Below are 21,288 nucleotides of genomic sequence, written 5' to 3'. Positions count from 1 at the left end.
CCCGTGTGCGAATGAAACGTCCCGGCCTGTTGATGGCCCACTGATGGCCTGGCATGCTGATGGCATGGTGCTTTGCCTGCATGGAATACAACAGAGGAAAACACACGAAATTCAAATTAATAGATGAACACATATAAATCCTTTAACAACTCATACATGCTTACATCTGCCACACTGTGGGCTCTCTGGTGCACAGTTGGAATGGCAGCACACAAAAATTATGTTACAGATCAATGTGGTGAGAGAGAAAGGGAAAGATAAACCTCCATGACTGTTCAGAGTAAACTACAGCTAAGTATTTTTTAAATTGTTTTCAATGCAGATATTGCTGACACACAATCTGTCACATTAAGAAAAACAGGAAATATATACAGATTGAAAAAAGAAGCATGGACATGGGTTGGGGGAGATGAACATACATGGATACACTGCTGATCTCAGCATCTAATACAGTCTTATTCCAGATGCAGGAGGAAGCCTCCGTATAGCCAACTGTATAGGCGTCCGTAGAGGAACCGGAGCCTCAGGATGCCTAGCGGATGCCCATCTTTCCGGGCGCCCATCTCTCTGGGCGCCCATCTTTCCGGCGTCCTTAGAGACGTTCCTGTCTCCGCCTTTACGGACGCCTATGTTTACGGGTGCCCATCGCTCTGGCAATGGGCGTCCGTATGTTACGGACGCCGTTCTTTACGGGAGCCGATCTCTATGTCCATGTCCGGAGCCGCAGAGAGGCCCAGGCATGGACGTATGGATGGTACAGTTAAACCGAAACATATCACATACCTCCTCCGGTCTTGCCACTGGGTTCTCCGGTCGGATGGGTTCTCCTTTGTGCCAGCCCCCCCCCCCCCCCCCCCCCCGTTCACCTCTCCAATCTGCCGAGCATTTCCAGCGTTTCTCAGTCGAGCATTTCTCATTCTCCTTCTCAACCGAATGAAAAATAGCACTAGAGCAATAATATACATGTTGTCCATGGCGCAGTCCGGTACGAAGCTGATCGAACACCACACTAACGCCAGGGTAAGGGCAGGCGGTAAATTTGCAGGTTAAAGACGTGGCAAATAGGTTAAAAAGGAGATAATCGGAGCGCACAATAGTGTATCGGAGGGAATAGCTAATCCAATCATTAACATATCATATACATGCCGCGGGCGGAAAGGCATTTGTGCTGATTTCAAGAAGCGGTAAGGACGCGTAAAACCGGATACTGAATCGTGGGTTCGCCTTACGCGTCCAATTTGTGCGCCCAATGCGGGTTAGAAACGGGGTAACTGCGACCGCACTTTACTGTATCGGCCTGTAACTAATTTTAACAATTGTCTGTTAACCTGTATGTTTGACTTGATTAGATTGTAAGCTCTAGTGAGCAGGGAATGTCTCTTGTGTGTTGTTGTTTGTAGAGCACTGCATGTGACTAGTGGCGCTATAAATATATAGTAGTAGTAATATTGGTAACCCAATAAAAGGTACCGCCCAACCTATCCTTTAAAAAAAATAAATTAAAATAAGACACCACCACAGCTGCAAATACCTTAGGGATGATACCTGCTTATACATCAGATTATAATAAACTAATTTAAAGATTTACATGGTTTCTTAGCCATCTGTCTGCAGCCCCTACCATTTGGGAAAGGCTTAAATGGGCCAAGTAGTTCCTAGTGGGAAAGACAGCAACTAGCCAAATTTTCAGGGGCTCTGCCCCCTTCCACAGAACATTTATTTTTCTATTACCTCATGTAAATCTTTGGCATTTTGCCTCTGATTGGGAGTGAGTGCTGCCTCTCTATTGGGATTTTGCACCTGTGTTTGACCCAGGTAGCAGTCATGTTTGGCTAGATCCTCTGGGCAATAACATCTTAAAATTACCCAATTACATGTGTGCTTAAGTGCCTTAGAATATTTGCACATGGAGCTAAATTTAGCCCTCTACAGGTTTCCCATGAGGCTTCTGCTGAGGTTCAGCAAGTTTCAGTTACTTAGGAAAAGCGCCGAGATAACAGTTGCAGCAACAATTAAAAATTACTCTAAAGAGAATGAGTGCACAGCAAGGAACATGAAAGGCTTTGAGCTCTCACTACAAGACGTTAATTAACTGCACTCTTGGAGAATCAAGCTTTAAAGCACCACATGAGCAGCTTATTAGCTAACCAGTAGGCAGTGCTTTTTGCTACTTATGGAAAGCTCCGAGTTCCAGTCCAGACTCGAATTCCTAGGGCTGAAAGTGTTCTTGGATTAGTGGTATTCTCTAAAGCTCAGAGGTAGGTGTAAGCTGAGTTTTGCTGTTCTAGCAACTTGGGCAAAGAGGAGCATCAGCGATCACAGTGCAGAGAGCTGGATCCTGCTCTGTCTGCCAAAGGAAGCTGTCATAGCACATGGCCTATACCCAGGAGAGGGATGCGGGGAGACAAGGGGACCGGAGAAAATGCATTATGGTAAGCCTTGCATGGAATAGGTTTGGCTTTTCAGGGCAGCATTCAAAATGCTAAAATAGTAACAAAGCTGCTGGAACCAGGAAGTGGAAATGGAAAACCATAATATTGGTTATCATGTCAGTTCACTTGTGGAGTTCTTCAGGTACATGAAGACCATAATTTGTTCTGGGTCCTGGCTAGTAATTATGAATTGTAGTGAGGCTGCTCCCTGATTAAAGGAACAAACCATTAAGGTCTGTGTGCTATTTTTAGGATATTATTTATATGCAGCAGTCTGCAGGTCTTTTGTATGTGCAGCAGCAGAGTTTACTTTGCAAATGTGTCATTATTAACCCTTTTGGTGCCTAAGCAGCAATTCATTCATCACTGATTTATGTACCGTTCAATGAAATTTTTAAAAATGCTTTTCTTCCAAAAGGATTCAGATTCTCCTCCCCCAAATGTTGTTCATTTTCCCTAGTGTTAGTGTTTTAATCTTGTTTATGGCTTATTGTTAACTGTTTATGGGAGAGCTCAGGGACTTTCAAAGTTAAAAAAAAACAAACCCAATCTTAAATAATTAAAAACAGAACAACGGCAAAGGCAGCAGAAGTATAACAGATTTTTTTGTGATATGTAAAGTCAATATCAGCCTTGTAAACAAGGCATGATACAGAGGTTCACACCTATGGGAATAAATATCAGTAAAATAAACTGGCAGATATGCAAGGTTTGAATTTATTGATATTTATTCCCAGAGGTGTGAATAATTTTCACTATATGTATTTACTTTATATTTAACTGTGAGGACTCAGAACGAGGAGTGTGCCTGCCTGTATTAATGATATATCATGACAGAAATGTATGTGGTGCATCTGATGAGGCACCTGAACATCCCAGGTTTAGCCCATAATGCTCCTCTGTGTCCTCTGCAATTTGCTTTGGGTACTGTAGCTGGCCACAGAAATCATGAGTCTGAATGAATCACAGATGGGATTCTAAATGTATCTATTGCCTGGTGGGCGATGATTTGGTGATCATGATCCAAAATTGCTTGAAAATGATCTGAAAAAATCAGAGGGAAAATAACAAACGTTTCTGACATTTTTACAAACCCAGTGCTCCATCCGGGACATGCCACTATTTTTGGCAGGGTTTGCGCTCATGGTCCATAATCATGCTTTTTGGACTTACCTCTAATAGCATATCCAGTGGACATGTGTTTAAAACCCTATCTGCTGGGGAAACTCCTACTGGCTTCTATTATATTCCTGGTGGGTAGGCCACATCTTTATAGAGGATGGCACGTATATAATGTTCCAGGTTTCTAAGTTAACATTAATTTTGTTATAGATTTATCTTACTTGTATCTGTTCATGGATGCGTGCCAATGTTTCGTTGGTCCTAAGGGCATGTGATTCAGAAAATAGTTACCTGCTTGTAGTGTATGCAGTTTTCTTGAGGAAGGTTTTTGCATCTGGAAGCAAAATGCTGGATAAACATGGATTTATTGAATAATTAATCTTATTGTTTTGAATCTGAGTGCTTGCATCTTCCCTGATTGTTCATTATTTCAAAAGGTCACCCAGTAAGTAACATTTTAGCTTCACAAATAAATATTTCACTTGTAAGTTTTTTATTGTTTTGGGGATTCTGCAAGCATCGAAATTGCAACTTTAACAGCAGTGATGGGGACTGTTTGCCACCAGTGGTTTTGGCCTCCAGGAGATACATACCAGTCGAATATCAGGTTTTCCTGAATATCTATTGGCAAACAAAGGAATATTTGGCTGCATTTGTGTGTTTTGAAACTACTCAAAAGATATTTGCAAGGGCTCAAATAAAAAGAGTTACAGACAGACGGAAGAGGGACCTGGTTCTATTTTACTATTTTGGGCTCCTCTCTGCCACCAAAGAGTTATTCACCCACCTAGTCAGCTTTTATTTGCCTCCCCTGGCCTTTATCCTAAATAGATTTTCTCCAGCTCAGAGCAAGCCTCCCTTTAGCCTGAATAATTCCATTATTTCTAATGGGAGGAAAAATCAACTTTTTTTCCCTGCCATGGAAAATTCTGATCACTGGGCTGTGCCACTCTCTTTCCTTTTACTCCATCTGATTCCAGTGGAATGGAATTGAAAGATAAAGTCTCAGGAGGTTGAAACAGATTTGTTTCTTAGTTTTATTGGTTTCAGGATTATCAATTGTAATTTATGATTTATTGTTCTTGTTTGAGGTGTATGTCAGAAATTTTGGGTGTGGGTTTTTTGTTTGTTTGTTTTTTTTTTTTTTTAAATGGTTTAAATTGTAATCCACCCTGAACTACTTCCCCCGGGAAGGGCGGGCTAAAAATGATTTTAAATAAATAAATGGGACATGCCAAAATATAAAACACGAAAACAAAACTAGGATTGCTTAAAAACATACCTGCCCGCACCACAGGGAGGGTAACTTTCAAAGCCATTTCTGAGGGTAAAACTGTGCTTTCCAGAAAATTGCCTCTCCTCTGGGCAGGTAAATGTACTTGCGTGGGGCCCCTGTGTGTACTTTTAACGACAGTGAGCCCAGCATTCCTGGGGCAGGGCTGGGGAAGGGCTTCCACGTCCCTACATGCATTTGAAATCTCCAAAATAATGCAAATCTCTTTTCTCAGAAATAATACCCATGCAAATTGGCAGGTGTAAGTGCGTGCCGGTAGCTTAACTGGGATAATTTTCAAAAGGCAAACACGCCCGCACGTTCACTTTTAAAATCAGTGCAACTTGAAGTCCGCTGATTAAAAATAATAATAATAATTTCCGACTCGTCTATACACTAATGCGGGCAGTTAACGGAATTTCCTCCCAAAAGTAACGAAAATTGCCTCCTGTCAGTGAACCAGTTTTTAATCCACTCCACCACATTGGCGCCACCTCCCAAGCTTCTGACAGGACTTTGCCCTGGTGAATCTATGCTGATTGGATCCAGCAATTTACTGAATTGTAGATAGTTCACTACTCCTTCTTACAGCAGAGTATCCATTCATTTTCCCACCACCGAGATGAGGCTAACCAGCCTGTAGTCTTCAGCCTCCTCTATGCTACCAGTCTTGTGAAGTGGGATCACAATAGCTCTTCTCCAAACTCACGCCATCACTTCCGTTGCCAGGGATCTTTTGAACAGGTCTTTTAGCGGACTCACTTGGGATGTACCTCATTTGGCTCCATGGCTTTGTCCACATTCAGTTTTCCTAGCTCTTCCCATACATTCTCTTCTATAAAAGCAGTTGTATCTACCCCATTCCCATCTAAGGTCTTGTCAACCAGCAATGGTCCTTCTCTGGGGTCTTCTTTAGTGAACACTGAGCTGATGTATTTGTTTAATATTTCTACCATTTCTTTATCTGTCTCTGCTAGAGATGTGAATCGGAACTGGAATTGGTTCCGATTCTGGTTCCGATTCACATCGTGAATTATTTTTTGAGCAGCCTGATCGGGTTTTTTTTTTATTGGCTGCGCCCTAGCCGATAAACAAAAAACCCACCCCGACACTTCAAAACAGCTCCCTTAGCTTCCCCCACCCTCCCGACTCCCCTCCCCCCAAAAACATTTTAAATTACCTGGTGGTCCAGTGGTGGTCCCGGGAGCGATCTCCGCTCTCGGGCCGTTGGCTGCCACTAATCAAAATGGCGCCGATGGCCCTTTGCCCTTTCCATGTGACAGGGTATCCGTGCCATTGGCCGGCCCCGTCACAAGGTAGGAGTAATGTGACAGGGGCCGGCCAATGGCACGGATACCCTGTCACATGGTAAGGGTAAAGGGCCATCGGCGCCATTTTGATTAGTGGCAGCCGACGGCCCGAGAGCGGGAGATCGCTCCCGGGACCACCACTAGACCACCAGGTAATTTAAAACGTTTTGGGGGGCAGGGGTCGGGAGGGTGAAAGAAGCTAAGGGAGATTTTTTAAAGGGTCGGGGTGGGTTTAGGGATTATTTTTGTGTGCCGTTTTTCCCGCCCTCCCCCCAAATGATAAGAGAACCCCACGAACAATTTCATGGGGTTTTCCTATTGGTTTCGGGGAGCCCCTGATTTCTGACGACTTTGAAAACATCGTACGATATTTTCAATCGTCAGAAATACGATTCACATCCCTAGTCTCTACACCTTGATCCTTGTCAGCTTTCAATTTCAGTATACCACTTCGGGCCTTCCTTCTTTCTTTGATATATCTAAAAAATGTTTTGTCACATCTCTTTACCTCTTTGGCAATCCTTCTTCCGCTTGACCTTTTGTTTTCCTGATTTCTTTCTTCGTCTCCTTCAGTTTCACCAGGCATTCTTTCCTGTGTCCCTCTTTTTGGGATCCTGAATACTGTTCTTTTTGCCTTTATTTTTTTAGTCACTTCCTGTGAGAACCAAATCAGTTTCTTTTTCATTGTACATTTGTTTACTTTCCTAGCTTATAGATTTGTTGCCTTTGTAATAGCTCCTTTTAATTTGGCTCACTGTTGTTCCAGCTTGTCCATTTTCTCCCAGTCTTCTAGTTCCTCATCCAGGTACATCCCTATTTTTTCAAAGTCCATATTTTTGAAACTCAAAACTCGGGTCTGTGACTTCCCTATTTCTTATTTGGGATATCAGACCACACTGTCTGATGATCACTGGTGCTCAGGGGGGCATCTGTCTGGACATCAGAGACATTATCCCCATTAGTGAGCACTAGGTCGAGTATCACAGCCTCCTTTGTGGGTTCCCTTACTATTTGTTTAAGCAGAGCCCCTTGAAGGGCATCCACTATCTCTCGACTTCTTGCAAGTTCTGCAGAAGGGATACTCCCATCCACATCCGAAAGAAGCTTTTACTATCTCCCTTTTGAAAAATGAAATGTGATATAAAGACTAGCCAAAAAATACCCTTTACAGCTATGGAAAAGAAATTTTTCAGTTGGCAAGGCCTATTCTAAATAATGTAGCACAGAGAGCTATTAATAAATATCAGTGGGAGCGTCTTTGTCTACAAGCAAGTTCAATGTGAAAATATACAGTTGGGATAGCCCAGGTTAATAAACTCAGATGCAGGAGAAAAGGATTAAACAGCCGCAGGAAAAAAAAACAAACCTTCTAAAAGGCGAATTTTAAAAGGAACGCGTGTGGGCTCATAAATGCACATATCGGCGTGAAACGGAGATATGCTGCAATTTTATATCGTGCACACAAGTATGCGCGTGTCATTTAAAATACCCCTCCCGTGCAATCTTTAGAGGCGGCTTGAGCAAATGTCTCATGCGTATTTCTGCTCGGGCTTTAGTGACTTTTATGGGCATATGCAGGTGGATTTTAGAACATGCTTGACCCTGAACCCTCACGCTGTGCTTAAAGCTCTAAAACTCAAGACCTCCAGACTTGCTCCTCATCAGGACCAGCAGTAAAGTTATGTGGATAACGCGTCGTCGCCCGCCATGGTCAGCTCTTTTAAAATTCGGAGTTCTGCGAGTACGTCTTGGCCTCGTCCCAGAATGCCCATGCTCCACCTATTTTCCACCCTTTCTTTTTGATGCACACATGGGCGTGTGCGCGTGTACCTTGACGCGTCTTAAAATTCACGTTGCTAGCACAGGGCCTGCCTGCAGCGTATTTGGCTTCTTTTGTGCGAGCAACGCTTTCAAAATCTACCTCTAAGAGAGGGAAATATATTAAAAACCATGCAGGAGAAAAGGATTTAAAAGCAGAATACAAAAACTTCTAAAGTGCACATTAGGGAAGAGAGTAAATCTCTATGTATGTTAAAGCTACTCACTTAGGGGCCGATTTTAAAAGGCGCGCAAATAGCCTACTTTTGTTTGCGCGTATCCACTAAAATCCTGGATCGGCGCGCGCAAGGCTATGGATTTTGTATAGCCGGCGCGCGCCGAGCAGCGCAGCCTACCCCGTTCCCTCCAAGGCCGCTCCGAAATCGGAGCGGCCTCGGAGGGAACTTTCCTTTGCCCTCCCCTCCCTTCCCCTACCTAACCCACCTGCCCGGCCCTGTCTAAACCCCCCCCCTTACCTTTGTCGGGGGATTTACGCCTCCCGGAGGGAGGCGTAAATCCCCGCGCGCCAGCGGGCCTCCTGCGCGCCGGGCCGCGACCTGGGGGCGGGTACCGAGGGCGCGGCCACGCCCCCGGGCCGTAGCCACGCCCCCGTACCCGCCCCCAAAACGCTGCCGACACGCCCCCGAAACGCCGTGACGACCGGGCCCGCCCCCGACACGCCCCCCTCCGAGAACCCCGGGACTTACGCGAGTCCCAGGGCTCTGCGCGCGCCGGGAGGCCTATGTAAAATAGGCTTCCCGGCGCGCAGGGCCCTGCTCGCGTAAATCCGCCCGGTTTTGGGTGGATTTACGCGAGCAGGGCTCTGAAAATCCGCCCCTTAGCAGATTGCCGGCTACTTAGCATAATTTAGGGGGTGTCTGACCTAACAGGGTAAAAGTTAGGCAAATTAATAGAGGGAGTTAGGAAGGCAGATTGGTTACCTGGGTGAACTGGGAATGAACTGGGAAAATGGGCTCTAGTGTCAGCGCACGTGTCTAATAACCCCCCCCCCCCATTTTTGCGAGCAAGGCGGCATTTGCGCACACATGTGTGCATCAGTATGAAATCATGCGCACATGTATGCGTGAATAGCCAATTTAAAAATGAGTGCATATATGCGCATATACGCACGTATGTTTTAAAATCAACACGTCTATATGCGCGTGCTGGCAAACGCGTGCACATGTACACGCGCGTGCAGCTCTTAAAATCTACCTCTTAGAGGGAAATATATTAAAAGCAGGAGAAAAGGATTTAACAGCAGAACAAAAAAACTTCTAAAGTGCATTCTAAGATAGAGAGGAAGTTATGTAAAATTATTGAAACAAATCACTTAGCAGATTGCAGTGCTGTATGCTTTCGAATCAGGCTGCACCCAGAAAGATGCCCTTCTGCAGTTCCTCATAAGCTGTTGCTGTTTTAATAATCCAAAACATTTTTGTGTCATCTGCAAATTTGGTCACCTCACTCATTGATCCTTTCTCCACATTAGTTAGTGCAGCTAGTGTAGCTGTGTTTAAAAAAGGATTGGATAAGTTCTTGGAGGAGAAGTCCATTACCTGCTATTAAGTTCACTGTGGGGCAGATTTTAAATGCCCTGCATGCGTAAATCCGGCCGGATGTACGCGTGCAGGGCCCTCGTGCGCCGGCGCGCCTATTTTGCAGAGCCCCGGGACGCGCATAAGTCCCGGGGCTTTGTAAAAGGGGCGTGTCGGGGGCGTGCCCGGAGCGAAGTGGCATTTTGGGGGTAGCGACGCGGGCGTGGTTTCGGCTCAGGGGTGTTCCGGGGGCGTGGCTGCGTCCTCTGGACCAGCCTCCAGGACCGGAACAAGGAGCGGGGCTGTCGGCTGGCGCGCACAAAGTTACGCCTGCTTTCAGCAGGCGTAACTTTGCCGACAAAGGTAGGGGGGAGTTTTAGATAGGGCCGGGGGGGTGGGTAAGGGAGGGGAAGGTGGGGGGAGGGCGAAGGAAAGTTCCCTCCGAGGCCGCTCCAAAATCAGAGCGGCCTCAGAGGGAACAGGCAGCGCGCGCTGGGCTTGGCGCTCGCAGGTTGCACAAATGAGCACCCCCTTGCGTGCGCCAACCCCGGATTTTATAAGATACACGCGGCTATGTGTGTATCTTATAAAATCCAGCGTACTTTTGTTCTTGCCTGGTGCGCGAACAAAAGTACGCGATCGCGTAAATTTTTAAAATCTACCCCTTAGAGAATAGCCACTGCCATTAGCAACGGTATCATGGAATAGACTTCGTTTTTGGGTACTTGCCAAGTTTTTATGGCCTGGATTGGCCACTGTTGGAAACAGGATGCTGGGCTTGATGGACCCTTGGTCTGACCCAGTATGGCATGTTCTTATGTTCTTATACCTCTTTCCTGTCCTTGGGTAAATCAACCCCAGTATTAGTAAGAGCTTCACAAATGGTGGTATCAGTTGATGTCAGTTGCAACATCATTGGCAATATGAACCAAACAAATCAAGCTGTGACGTCACCTTTGAAATCTTGTCAACAGTGCTGTTTCCGTAGGCCGAGGGGTACACTTTAAGTATAAATATAATAACTTAAAAAATTTCATTTTTATGCTAAGTGATACTATGACCAGCCCTGGATTTATCAATAGGAACCCGTTATGCCTGTGCCTAGGTCAGCAAACATTTGGGGGCAGCAGGCTGGCTAAGATTTGTTGCCTTCCAGCTCTGCTGAATCTCATTTGGAAGAGAATATTCCTCTGCTATCCTGTAATGGATCCTTACAGGAGGTAGGGGTGTGAAAGCACTAAAAGTGCTAAATTTGTCCCTGACTATGACTGTGAAATATTGCAGAATGAGATTTCTTTTCAGCTGTTTGGATCATAAATATGTAACTATGTCACATTTGACCTTTTAAAATAACACGAGTAAACATGATCTGATGAACTGTGTAATTATTCTATATTTGTACTTAATAAACAGGAGTTGATAAGACATAACATGACAAATGGCAACATCCAGGACTTGTCTTGTTAGGGAACTAGTCAAAGCATATATTATTATATCTTATCAGTGCGTGAATAACAGTTCAGAATATAATATCTGTGGCAAGCAGATATGTGTGGTCTGTTTATACTGCATTATATTTACACGGACTTTACAAATGTTCCTGTTCCAGGTATGAGAAATCACAGTTAGCAAAGTATGAACCTGGCACAATCTTTATTACACTAAAATAGGACAGAATTTAGTAACTGCCTATATTAGTGCAAAGCCCTAGGGTATCTGTTATCTGATAATTTTGTACCAGTTTTCAAAGTGAAAGTATGTGTGTGCTTTCACTTGGAAAAATATCCCAGGAAAACTATCTGCTCACATTTACACCTGTGGGTAGTTTTCTCTAGAGAACTTTTGTGCATCTTGTGGAAAATTCAAACATATGCGCCTACGTACAAACCCCTTCCTAACCCTGCTCTTGGGAATGCCTCTTTTTTTTCACCACAAGTAAAATTGTGCTGGTAGAGGCACTACGTGCGTAACTTTACCCTCATATAGGGCAATTTTCAAAAAATCCCTTTAATGAGGCAATGTCTTTGAAAATTATCCTTGTTGTGTTTTTCCTTTAAAGCATTTAATTGAAATTATACTAAGGACCTGATTCATCAAGATTTTTTTCCCTTAGACACAGCCTTAACAGATTGAGCCACTAAGGAGCCTATGTAATAACATTTAATATGTACATGTTAAGGGCCATTTGTGCATGGTAAAAATAATATGCTATGCAGCCAGATCTTAATGTGCATGTTAAGACAATCCCTTGTATGAATAAATGAAGGAATATCATATGTAAATGAGACTGCCTTCCCATGGTACTTATCTTTTGTGGACCTGGTGCTGGCTGAAAACCCCCATGCTGATTTAAAATGAAAAGACCTGTTAACACAAGGGATTTCCTCCCTTTGGTACCAAGCATAAGTGCTCTATACCCTGATTCCATGCTCCTCCCCAGGTAGTAAGTACAAGGTGCCTTCCAGCCCAGAACCTTCCCATCTCCTCCTCTTGGAGCCATGTTAACGGGGCTTCCATGGTCCTACATGTGAATAAAGGCAAGCCTGTAAATGTAGCGTGTTTGGATTTTCAGAAGGCATTTGACAAAGTCCCTCATGAGAGGGATTCAGTTTTGTTAGGAACTGGGGAACCTTTTGGGGAAGGGGGAGTCTCTTCCGAAGGGATGGGCTCCACCTTAACCAGGGTGGAACCAGACTGCTGGCGCAAACCTTTAAAAAGGAGATAGAACAGCTTTTAAACTAGAACAAAGGGGAAAGCCGACAGTCGCTCAGCAGCGCATGGTTCGGAGAGAGGTATCTTCAAAGGATACTAATGATGCATTAGAATTAGGGCATTCCGACAGTGAGGTTCCAATAATAAGAAAAGTAGTCCAAGTGCCTGTAACTAAAAACTCACCTGAGCTAAAAAATTCTAACTTATCCCTATCAATTAAAAAGCAGAATGAAAATACAAACAAAAAACAAACTTTGAAATGTTTGTATGCTAATGCCAGAAGTCTAAGAAGTAACATGGGAGAATTAGAATGTATAGCAGTGAATAATGACAGACTTAATTGGCAACTCAGAGACATGGTGGAAGGAGGACAACCAATGGGACAGTGCTATACTGGGGTACAAATTATATCGCAATGACAGAGAGGAGCAACCGGGAGATGGTGTGGCACTTTATGTCCGGGATGGCATAGAGTCCAACAGGATAAACATCCTGCATGAGACTAAATGCAAAATTGAATCTTTATGGGTAGAAATCCTGTGTGTGTCGGGGAAGACTATAGTGATACGAATATACTACCATCCACCTGGTCAAGATGGTGAGACGGACAGTGAAATGCTAAGAGAAATTAGGGAAGCTAACCAAATTGGTAGTGCGGTAATAATGGGAGACTTCAATTACCAGTAGAGAACACAATAATGCAAGGAAACATCAGAGTTCCACAAGGAGTTCTTTAAGAAGTGTATATTTATTCAACAAGCTTTTTCACGGCAACTCCACTTTCAAATAGCAGACATCTTATAAAAGTCCCCCGACACGGACCCATGTTTCGCCGTGGCTGCGTCGGGAGGACCATAGATATCAAGGAGATCTAAAAGGAAAAACATACAATTGTGGAACTAAAAGGAAAGGCTACCCAGTCAATTTATTAAATACTACAGTAAAGAAACATAACTTTGTAAATCCATTCCAAAAGTAGACAGGGAGCGCATACACCCTCATAAAAGACAGGCATTTAAACCTGAAAAAGGCACGAAGAAGGGGATCCATCGCGAGACTCACCCGGTCCAATCACACCAGAGACAATCACTTTGAACCAATCACGGTCACACGAACAAATGCCATTCAATCTCCCTGTTTAGTCCTGTTGGAATGACAGTACCTAGTGTATGAATCCACCTCTGTTCTCTTCGACCCAGGTGTTCTGCGAAGTCACCTCCCCTGAAGGGGCGTGTGACCACTTCCACCACAAAGAAGAGGAGATCAGAGATGGCGTGGGATGCCTGGGACAAGTGATCAACCAAGGGTTCATTTTCCCGCTGATTACTAATATTTGAACAGTGCTCAATCATGCGTGTCTTAACCATCCTGGTGGTTTTTCCACATATAACCCATATAAGGCTACCCATATATAACCCACATGTAACCCATATATGTATCATTGGGACATGCTAGAGCAGGGGTCGGGAACCTTTTTGGCTGAGAGAGCCATGAACGCCACATATTTTAAAATGTAATTCCGTGAGAGCCATACTAACTACAACCCCCCACCCTCCTGACTCCCCCAAGACCTACCAAATTAATTTACTACAACCCCCCACTCTCCTGACGCCCCCAAGACCTGCCAAAAGTCCCTGGTGGTCCAGCGGGGGTCCGGGAGCGATCTCCTGGACTTGGGCTGTCGGCTGCCAGTAGTCAAAATGGCGCCGATGGCCCTTTGCCCTCACTATGGGGTAGATTTTAAAAGAAGCGCGATCAGCCTACTTTTGCTTGCGCATCAGACTCAAGCAAAAGTACGCTGGATTTTAGTAGATACGCGCGGAGCCGCGCGTATCCACTAAAATCCTGGATCGGCGCGCGCAAGGCTATCGATTTTGTATAGCCTGCGCGCGCCGAGCCGCGCTGCTTCCCCCCCGTTCCCTCCAAGGCCGCTCCGAAATCGGAGCGGCCTTGGAGGGAACTTTCCTTTGCCCTCCCCTCACCTTCCCCTCCCCTCCCCTCCCTAACCCACCCGCCCGGCCCTGTCTACACCCCCCCCTTACCTTTGTCGGGGGATTTACGCCTCCCGGAGGGAGACGTAAATCCCCGCGCGCCAGCGGGCCTGCTGCGCGCCGGGCCGCGACCTGGGGGCGGGTACGGAGGGCGCGGCCACGCCCCCGGGCCGTAGCCACGCCCCGTACCCGCCCCCAAAACGCTGCCGACACGCCCCCGGAACGCCGCGGCGACCGGGCCCGCCCCCGACACGCCCCCGACACGCCCCCCTCCGAGAACCCCGGGACTTACGCGAGTCCCGGGGCTCTGCGCGCGCCGGGAGGCCTATGTAAAATAGGCTTCCCGGCGCGCAGGGCCCTGCTCGCCTAAATCCGCCCGGTTTTGGGCGGATTTAGGCGAGCAGGGCTCTGAAAATCTACCCCTATGTCACTGGGGTCGACCAATGGCAGCGGTAGCCCTTGTGACATAATAAGGGCAAAGGGCCGTCGACACCATTTTAATTACTGGCAGCCGACGGCCCTTTGCCCTTACTATGTCACAGGGGCTACCACCGCCATTGGTCGACCCCAGTGACATAGTGAGGGCAAAGGGCCGTTGGCGCCATTTTGACTACTGGCAGCAGACAGCCCAAGTCCAGGAGATCACTCCCGGACCGCTCCTGGACCCCCACTGGACCACCAGGGACTTTTGGCAGGTCTTGGGGGGGGGGTCAGGAGGGTGGGGGTTGTAGTAAATTAATTTTGGAGGTCTTGGGGGGGCGTCAGGAGGGTGGGGGATTTTGTTAGATTTTTACTTTTTTTTTTAATATTTAATCTTTATTGAATTTCCAAGTTTACAATAACAAAAAAATCTTTGTCATAAAGAAATATAAGTGCATTTTCAATGAGCTATTAAAGAAACAAAAAAAAAACAAGGGGGAAATGAATGTATAATCATTTTCCATACATGCAAATTCTCATCCATTATATGCACTTTCACATTATAGAGGAAATATAGTGGGGGCGTATGGAAATAAGGAGGAGTCAAATCTATAAGCAATTTAAACTTAAACAATGGTCAACCAAGAGTATATATTCATAATTATTAACCCTCATTAGATGTTACGACTGTCATTGGATATTTAGAACTCAAGAATTCTCTCAACTGTGGTATGTCAAAGAAAATATAAGTAGACCCACGCCAACCAATAACACACTTGCAAGGGTATTTCACAATGAAACTAGTGCCCATAGCTAAAACTTCGGGCTTCATCTGAAGAAAAGCTTTATGCCTCACTTGAGTAGCCTTGGCCAGGTCAGGGAATATCCTGACCAAGTCTCCACAGAAAGGTACCCTTAACTTCTTATAGTAATTACGCATTATTAAATTTATGTCTTCTTCTGCCATCAAAGTCACTAAAAGAGTCTCTCTTCCAGTGACCTCTACTTCTGATGCTTCTAGATACTGCGTCAAGTTATCCATGTTATCCAAAACACTAATTCTAGGTGTACTTTGCCTCTGAGACAGGGGATTTTTACTTTTTTATTAAAGATTTGTCTGCGAGCCAGATACAGCCATCAAAAGAGCCATATCTTGCTCCCGAGCCATAGGTTCCTGACCCCTGTGCTAGAGAGATAATGTTCCTGGATGGAATAAATGATAGCTTTATGGAGCAATTGGTTCAGGAACCGACGAGAGAGGGAGCAATTTTAGATCTAATTCTCAGTGGAGCACAGGATTTGGTGAGAGAGGTAACGGTGGTGGGGCCGCTTGGCAATAGTGATCATAATATGATCAAATTTGAATTAACGACTGGAAGCAAATCCACGGCTCTCGTGCTAAACTTTCAAAAGGGAAACTTTGATAAAATGAGAAAAATTGTTAGAAAAAAACTGAAAGGAGCAGCTACAAAAGTAAAAAGTGTGCAAGAAGCATGGTCATTGTTAAAAAAATACTATTCTAGAAGCACAGTCCAGATGTATTCCACACATTAAGAAAGGTGGAAAGAAGGCAAAACGATTACTGGCATGGTTAAAAGGGGAGGTGAAAGAAGCTATTTTAGGCAAAAGATCTTCATTCAAAAATTGGAAGAGGGATCCAACAGAAGAAAATAGGATAATGCATAAACGTTGGCAAGTTAAATGTAAGACATTGATAAGACAGGCTAAGAGAGAATTTGAAAAGAAGTTGGCCGTAGAGGCAAAAACTCAAAGTAAAAACTTTTTAAAATATATCCGGAGCAGAAAGCCTGTGAGGGAGTCAGTTGGACCGTTAGATGACCAAGGGGTTAAAGGGGCACTTAGAGAAGATAAGGCCATCGTGGAAAGATTAAATGATTTCTTTGCTTCAGTGTTTACTGAAGAGGATGTTGGGAAGGTACCCATACTGGAGAAGGTTTTCATGGGTAATGATTCAGATGGACTGAATCAAATCACGGTGAACCTAGAAGATGTGGTACACCTGATTGACAAACTGAAGAGTAGTAAATCACCTATACCGGATGATATACACCCCAGAGTTCTGAAGGAATTAAAAAATGAAATTTCAGACCTATTAGTAAAAATTTGTAACTTATCATTAAAATCATCCATTGTACCTGAAGACTGGAGGATAGCTAATGTAACCCCAATATTTAAAAAGGGCTCCAGGGGCGATCCAGGAAACTACAGACCAGTTAGCCTGACTTCAGTGCCAGGAAAAATAGTGGAAAGTGTTCTAAACATCAAAATAACCTCCTAATCCTTGACAATATCAGGGTGACTGGAAATCAAGTATGGACATGTATGGACAGCAGGGGCTTTTTAAAATCCTTTTTAGTTTTAATTATTGGGTGTTATTTGATATATATGCTGTTTTGAAACATTTTATTGGTGTTTGGGAAATTGTAAAAAATGTAAATGATTGTAATTAATAGAAATTCTATTTATTAGTAGTTTTAAAATATATTCTTTTATTAGTATGGTTTTTACTATTATAATTGATGCTTTATGTTTCTTGATTTTATTTGTTTTATGAGGAATGGTGGTTCTGTTTTTCCATTGTTAATACACAGAGTCTGGCTTCTTGGGGTTTCCATTTCAATTTTTGTCTAATTTGTGCTCCTTTATTTTGTATTCTGTATTTGGTGAGGGTCTGTCTCTGCTTTGTGTGTGTGACCATGATGAGAGATTCTGCTAGCATAGGGATCTATAGCAATCTGGTTTGTTTTGTTTCCTCAATTGGTGGTGTATTGGTATTCTAGGACCCAGTGTAATATTTACCCTTGCTTTTTCACAGTTAGGGTTATTGTTGTTTGAGTCCTTGGTGTTATTACTGTTATGTTACAATGGGATTGCAGTATAGATTTTGAGTGTCTTTTTTGTGTTAGTTCAAAATGTGCCTGGCAGTGGAAGGTGCTTGTGCTGCTGTTGCTGTGAGGTGACACCAGAATTTGAAAATATCTTTTAGTATGATGAGCTGTAAGGGAAACATCCAAGCTTCATTGTTTGGGGGAATTTCAGTGGATGCACAGAGTTACAGAACTGGAGGTGCAGGATTTATATTGACATTCTGTCTCTTCCTATAAATTCCAGACTTCACTCTCATAGCCATATAGAATTAGCTGAATGAGATTATCAAATAATTATATAGTGTGAAACTGGCCAACTTTTTAAAATTACGCAGAAGACCCTTTGGACTTTTTTATCAACACCAAATATTCAAAAGCTGTGTTCATCCCATCAAGCTCATATATCTCATTAAAGAGGTAAATTGAATAACACAATAACTTTGTTTTATTATTGTTACTCATAAGTTATAACAATAACATTAATCTTGGAATATTATATATTTTTAATATAAATGAAAGGTTGTCACAAGATAGGTTGTGTCGTGAAACATTTTATGTATATATTTAAGGAAACATACGTAAATTGTCGAAATACATTTCATTTGTTTAACCTTTAACCTCTGGTTTGCTAGTAGACTGAACTACTGTGTCCCGAAATTATGTTTGTCTAAAAAGTGTGTCACCAACATGAAAAGTTTGGAAAGCTCTGACTTAGGGAATAGCCACTGCTATTAATTGCTTCAGTAGCATGGGATCTTCTTAGTGTTTGGGTAATTGCCAGGTTCTTGTGGCCTGGTTTGGCCTCTGTTGGAAACAGGATGCTGGGCTTGATGGACCCTTGGTCTGACCCAGCATGGCAATTTCTTGTGTTCTTATGTTCTAAGACCACAAGACAGGAAAGCAAGGCCAGGTCAATTAGCTGAGGTGACTCGATAAAAAGGAAAGAAGAGAATGGACAGGCTGAGTTAACTAGGGCCGGAGTCGCTGCCTCATGGGATCGGCAAGAGGGTGGCTAAAGCAGCTGTGAGTGAGGCTCGCTGATGAGCTCTGCTGGTGGGGTCTGCATAACAAGCAGAATCGTGACACAATGGCATAGATTTATTTTTTAATATGGGCATAGTTGATTTCATTGTCCGTTGGTGTCCCAGCTACATGAATGACTGGCTTCCCTTCTTGCAGTAATAGTGGTCCAAGTCTTTGTTTAGAAGCATCAACCTGAACAGTCACTTCTTTTCTTATGTCATAATACATGAGAGTGCCAGTGTTAGAAATTAGCTTTTTCATCTTTTAAATGTGTTGTAGCTGTGCTTCCCATTGAAAATCTGAATTTGTCTCTTTAAAAGGGCTCGTAAGGTGTGGAATAAACTTGCTAAATGAATATGCCATCCCTAAAATTGTTTCCAGTTCTGATCTATTTTCTGGTGGTCCCCTGTTAGAAATTGCTGCCATTTATTTATTTTTTTATTTATCTATTTAAACTTTTTGTATTTCATGAAACCAATATATTCAGTGCAGATGTTTTGCTGGATCTGCCCTGAGGCCTTCTGCTAACAGTACATGACCAAAGTTTTACTTCACTAGTTCTTAATGTATATTTCTCTCATAGCCTTTTCTCTGGATCTTTGAAGCATAGCTTTTAAGTTGACGTTGTGTTCCTCCGCGCTTGTGCCATATTCTAGTATGTCATAGAAACATAGAACCATAGAAATGATGGCAGAAGAAGACCAATAGGCCCATCCAGTCTGGCCAGCAAGCTTTCACACTTATTTTCTCATACTTATCTGTTACTCCGACCGCTGAGTTCAGAGCCCTTATTGGTAGCTTTTTTATTCTAATTTCCTTACACCCCCGCCATTGATGCAGAGCATACACTGCATATATCACGAAGACCTGCATATAGTTCATCTACTTTTCTCTGAAAAGCTTTCTAAGCTGAGTGAATGTCAAATGGTAGGTGAGTGAAATGGTATCTTCCTTGTGGAGTGTGAAAGGTTGTGAGCACTGAGTTCCCTGATCTAGTCTTTTTTGCCAGTATCTTGATCTGGCATCAAGAACATGGAAACATTTTGCTCCTGCAGGCTTACTGGTGATGACCTCTATTCTGGACTTTTGCTATTCTTCCCATGTTTAAATCACGGGCGCCCAGACAAAATTATTAGCTCTTTCGTGCATGGAGTTTTTACCATTAACATTGAATATACCTATTCTGTGGGCTCATCAGCTTTGACAACTACACCAAGTTTTTCCATTCATGTTGAATTCTTTGGCAAGTCTCTCTATCAGTGCCATGGGAACTCTACATGGAGCATGCACATTTGGCATTATTGTTTAATCCACTTTGATTTTATAATCTACAGGAATTTGCTCTAATCCATGAAAAGCATCTTTATATTCTGTTAATATATCATTTGATAGGGATGTGCAATCGTTTTTCTCAAATTAGGCAATGTTAACGAAAATGGTTCAGGAGAACCTATAGCGATTTAATTTTTTCCGAAATTTCAGAAAAAATTCATTTTTGAGTTACTGCGCGCTAATGGGAGTTAGTTCGTGCTATGTCCCATTAGCGTGCACTAACTCTGCCAGGTTAGTGCGCACTATTGGGAGTTAGTGTGCGCGCTAACCCGAAAATCGGGCCCCCCAAAAAAAACCCCGAACCGCGGGAAAAACGAAATACCCGTGGGGGGACCCCGAAACGAAGCCAGACACATTTTTTACCTGAATCACATCTCTATCATTTGAGTGGTCACTCTGAGACTGATGTAAACTGAAGAAATCAATTGTATTAGTTTTGGGGCCAATATTCAGCCGCAGAGTCACTAGTTAAGTTAGCCGGTATAGCTATCTGGCTAACTTAATAGGGATATTCAGCGCTGCTGCCATACCACTGAATATCCCCAACTATCTTAAAGTTGGTTGGTTATGTTGCGTTGGTTAAGTGGTTAACTCTGAATATCGGAGTTAGCCGTATAACTTATGCGGTTAACCCTGGCGCACCTTGAAATGCCTCCTTCCCACCCCCAAATTATGCGCCTAAATTCTAGGTGCCTAGAATTTTGGTGCATACAACGATAAATATCACTGGCTAGCCATTTAGATAGAAAACTTTTCAGTTATCCATCTAAATGGCTTCTGAATATCGGCCTCTTTAAGTCCAGACAAGTTCTGAATCCCAACACTGGACTGACCACAGTCTTTACATTGCTAATCTCCAGGCTTTGTTTGCTACATTTGGATTTGCAGTCCAAAATGCACATACCTTTCATCCATTTGCTTCCTTTCCATACCCATATAACTTGTGATTGGTGGCTTTCGCTGGTACTGAAAACATTTACTGCTGAAATATATTTAAAAGTATTGCATTTACTTGGGCTTAAACATTATTTGCTTTGGGTTTTCCCCCCACTGCTGTCTCCACAAATACTTGGTCTGCTTATTCCTTTTCAATAACACTTATGAAGTTAGAGGGTCTAGTTATTTATTATTTTTATATACCAACATTTGATCTGAGATACCAGATCAGTTTACATTCAGGTACTGTAGGTATTTCCCTGTCCCCAGAGAGTTTATAATCTAAGTTTTGTACCTGAGGCAAGGTTACAAGGAACAACAGCAGGACTCAAACCCTGGTCTCCTGGTTCATAGCCCACTGCCCTAACCACTAGGCTATTCCTCCTCACTACTGCTACTGACCATTTCTATTGATGTCTCCTGAGTCCTCCCGTGAGTCCACATCAATCCGCTGCATGCCTTAGCAAAATGATTGCTCCTTTTGCAGACGACA

At 43.5% G+C, this 21,288-nt stretch overlaps 1 protein-coding gene across 5 annotated transcripts in view; it reads left to right on the top strand.

Moving 5' to 3' along the window:
• Nucleotides 1-21,288, top strand: part of LOC115088235 (cGMP-dependent protein kinase 2-like) — a 195,116-nt gene that overhangs the window by 45,862 nt on the left and 127,966 nt on the right. For 2 of the 5 annotated variants that reach the window (XM_029596302.1, XM_029596300.1), the window contains exon 1: nucleotides 2,193-2,432. The exons of 1 other annotated variant lie outside the window; for it this stretch is intronic. In XM_029596302.1, the coding sequence (XP_029452162.1) occupies nucleotides 2,373-2,432 (60 nt within the window). In that variant the 5' untranslated portion in view covers nucleotides 2,193-2,372. Of the gene's footprint in view, nucleotides 1-2,157; nucleotides 2,433-21,288 lie in introns of those variants that run through there. 2 more of the 5 variants (XM_029596303.1, XM_029596305.1) reach the window with 2 other exon arrangements.

Source organism: Rhinatrema bivittatum, chromosome 3 (assembly GCF_901001135.1).
Source record: "Rhinatrema bivittatum chromosome 3, aRhiBiv1.1, whole genome shotgun sequence".
Classification (NCBI taxonomy): Eukaryota; Metazoa; Chordata; class Amphibia; order Gymnophiona; family Rhinatrematidae; genus Rhinatrema; species Rhinatrema bivittatum.
The sequence above is the reverse complement of the archived record's forward strand: the minus strand, read 5'-3'. Positions and strand labels throughout refer to the sequence as shown.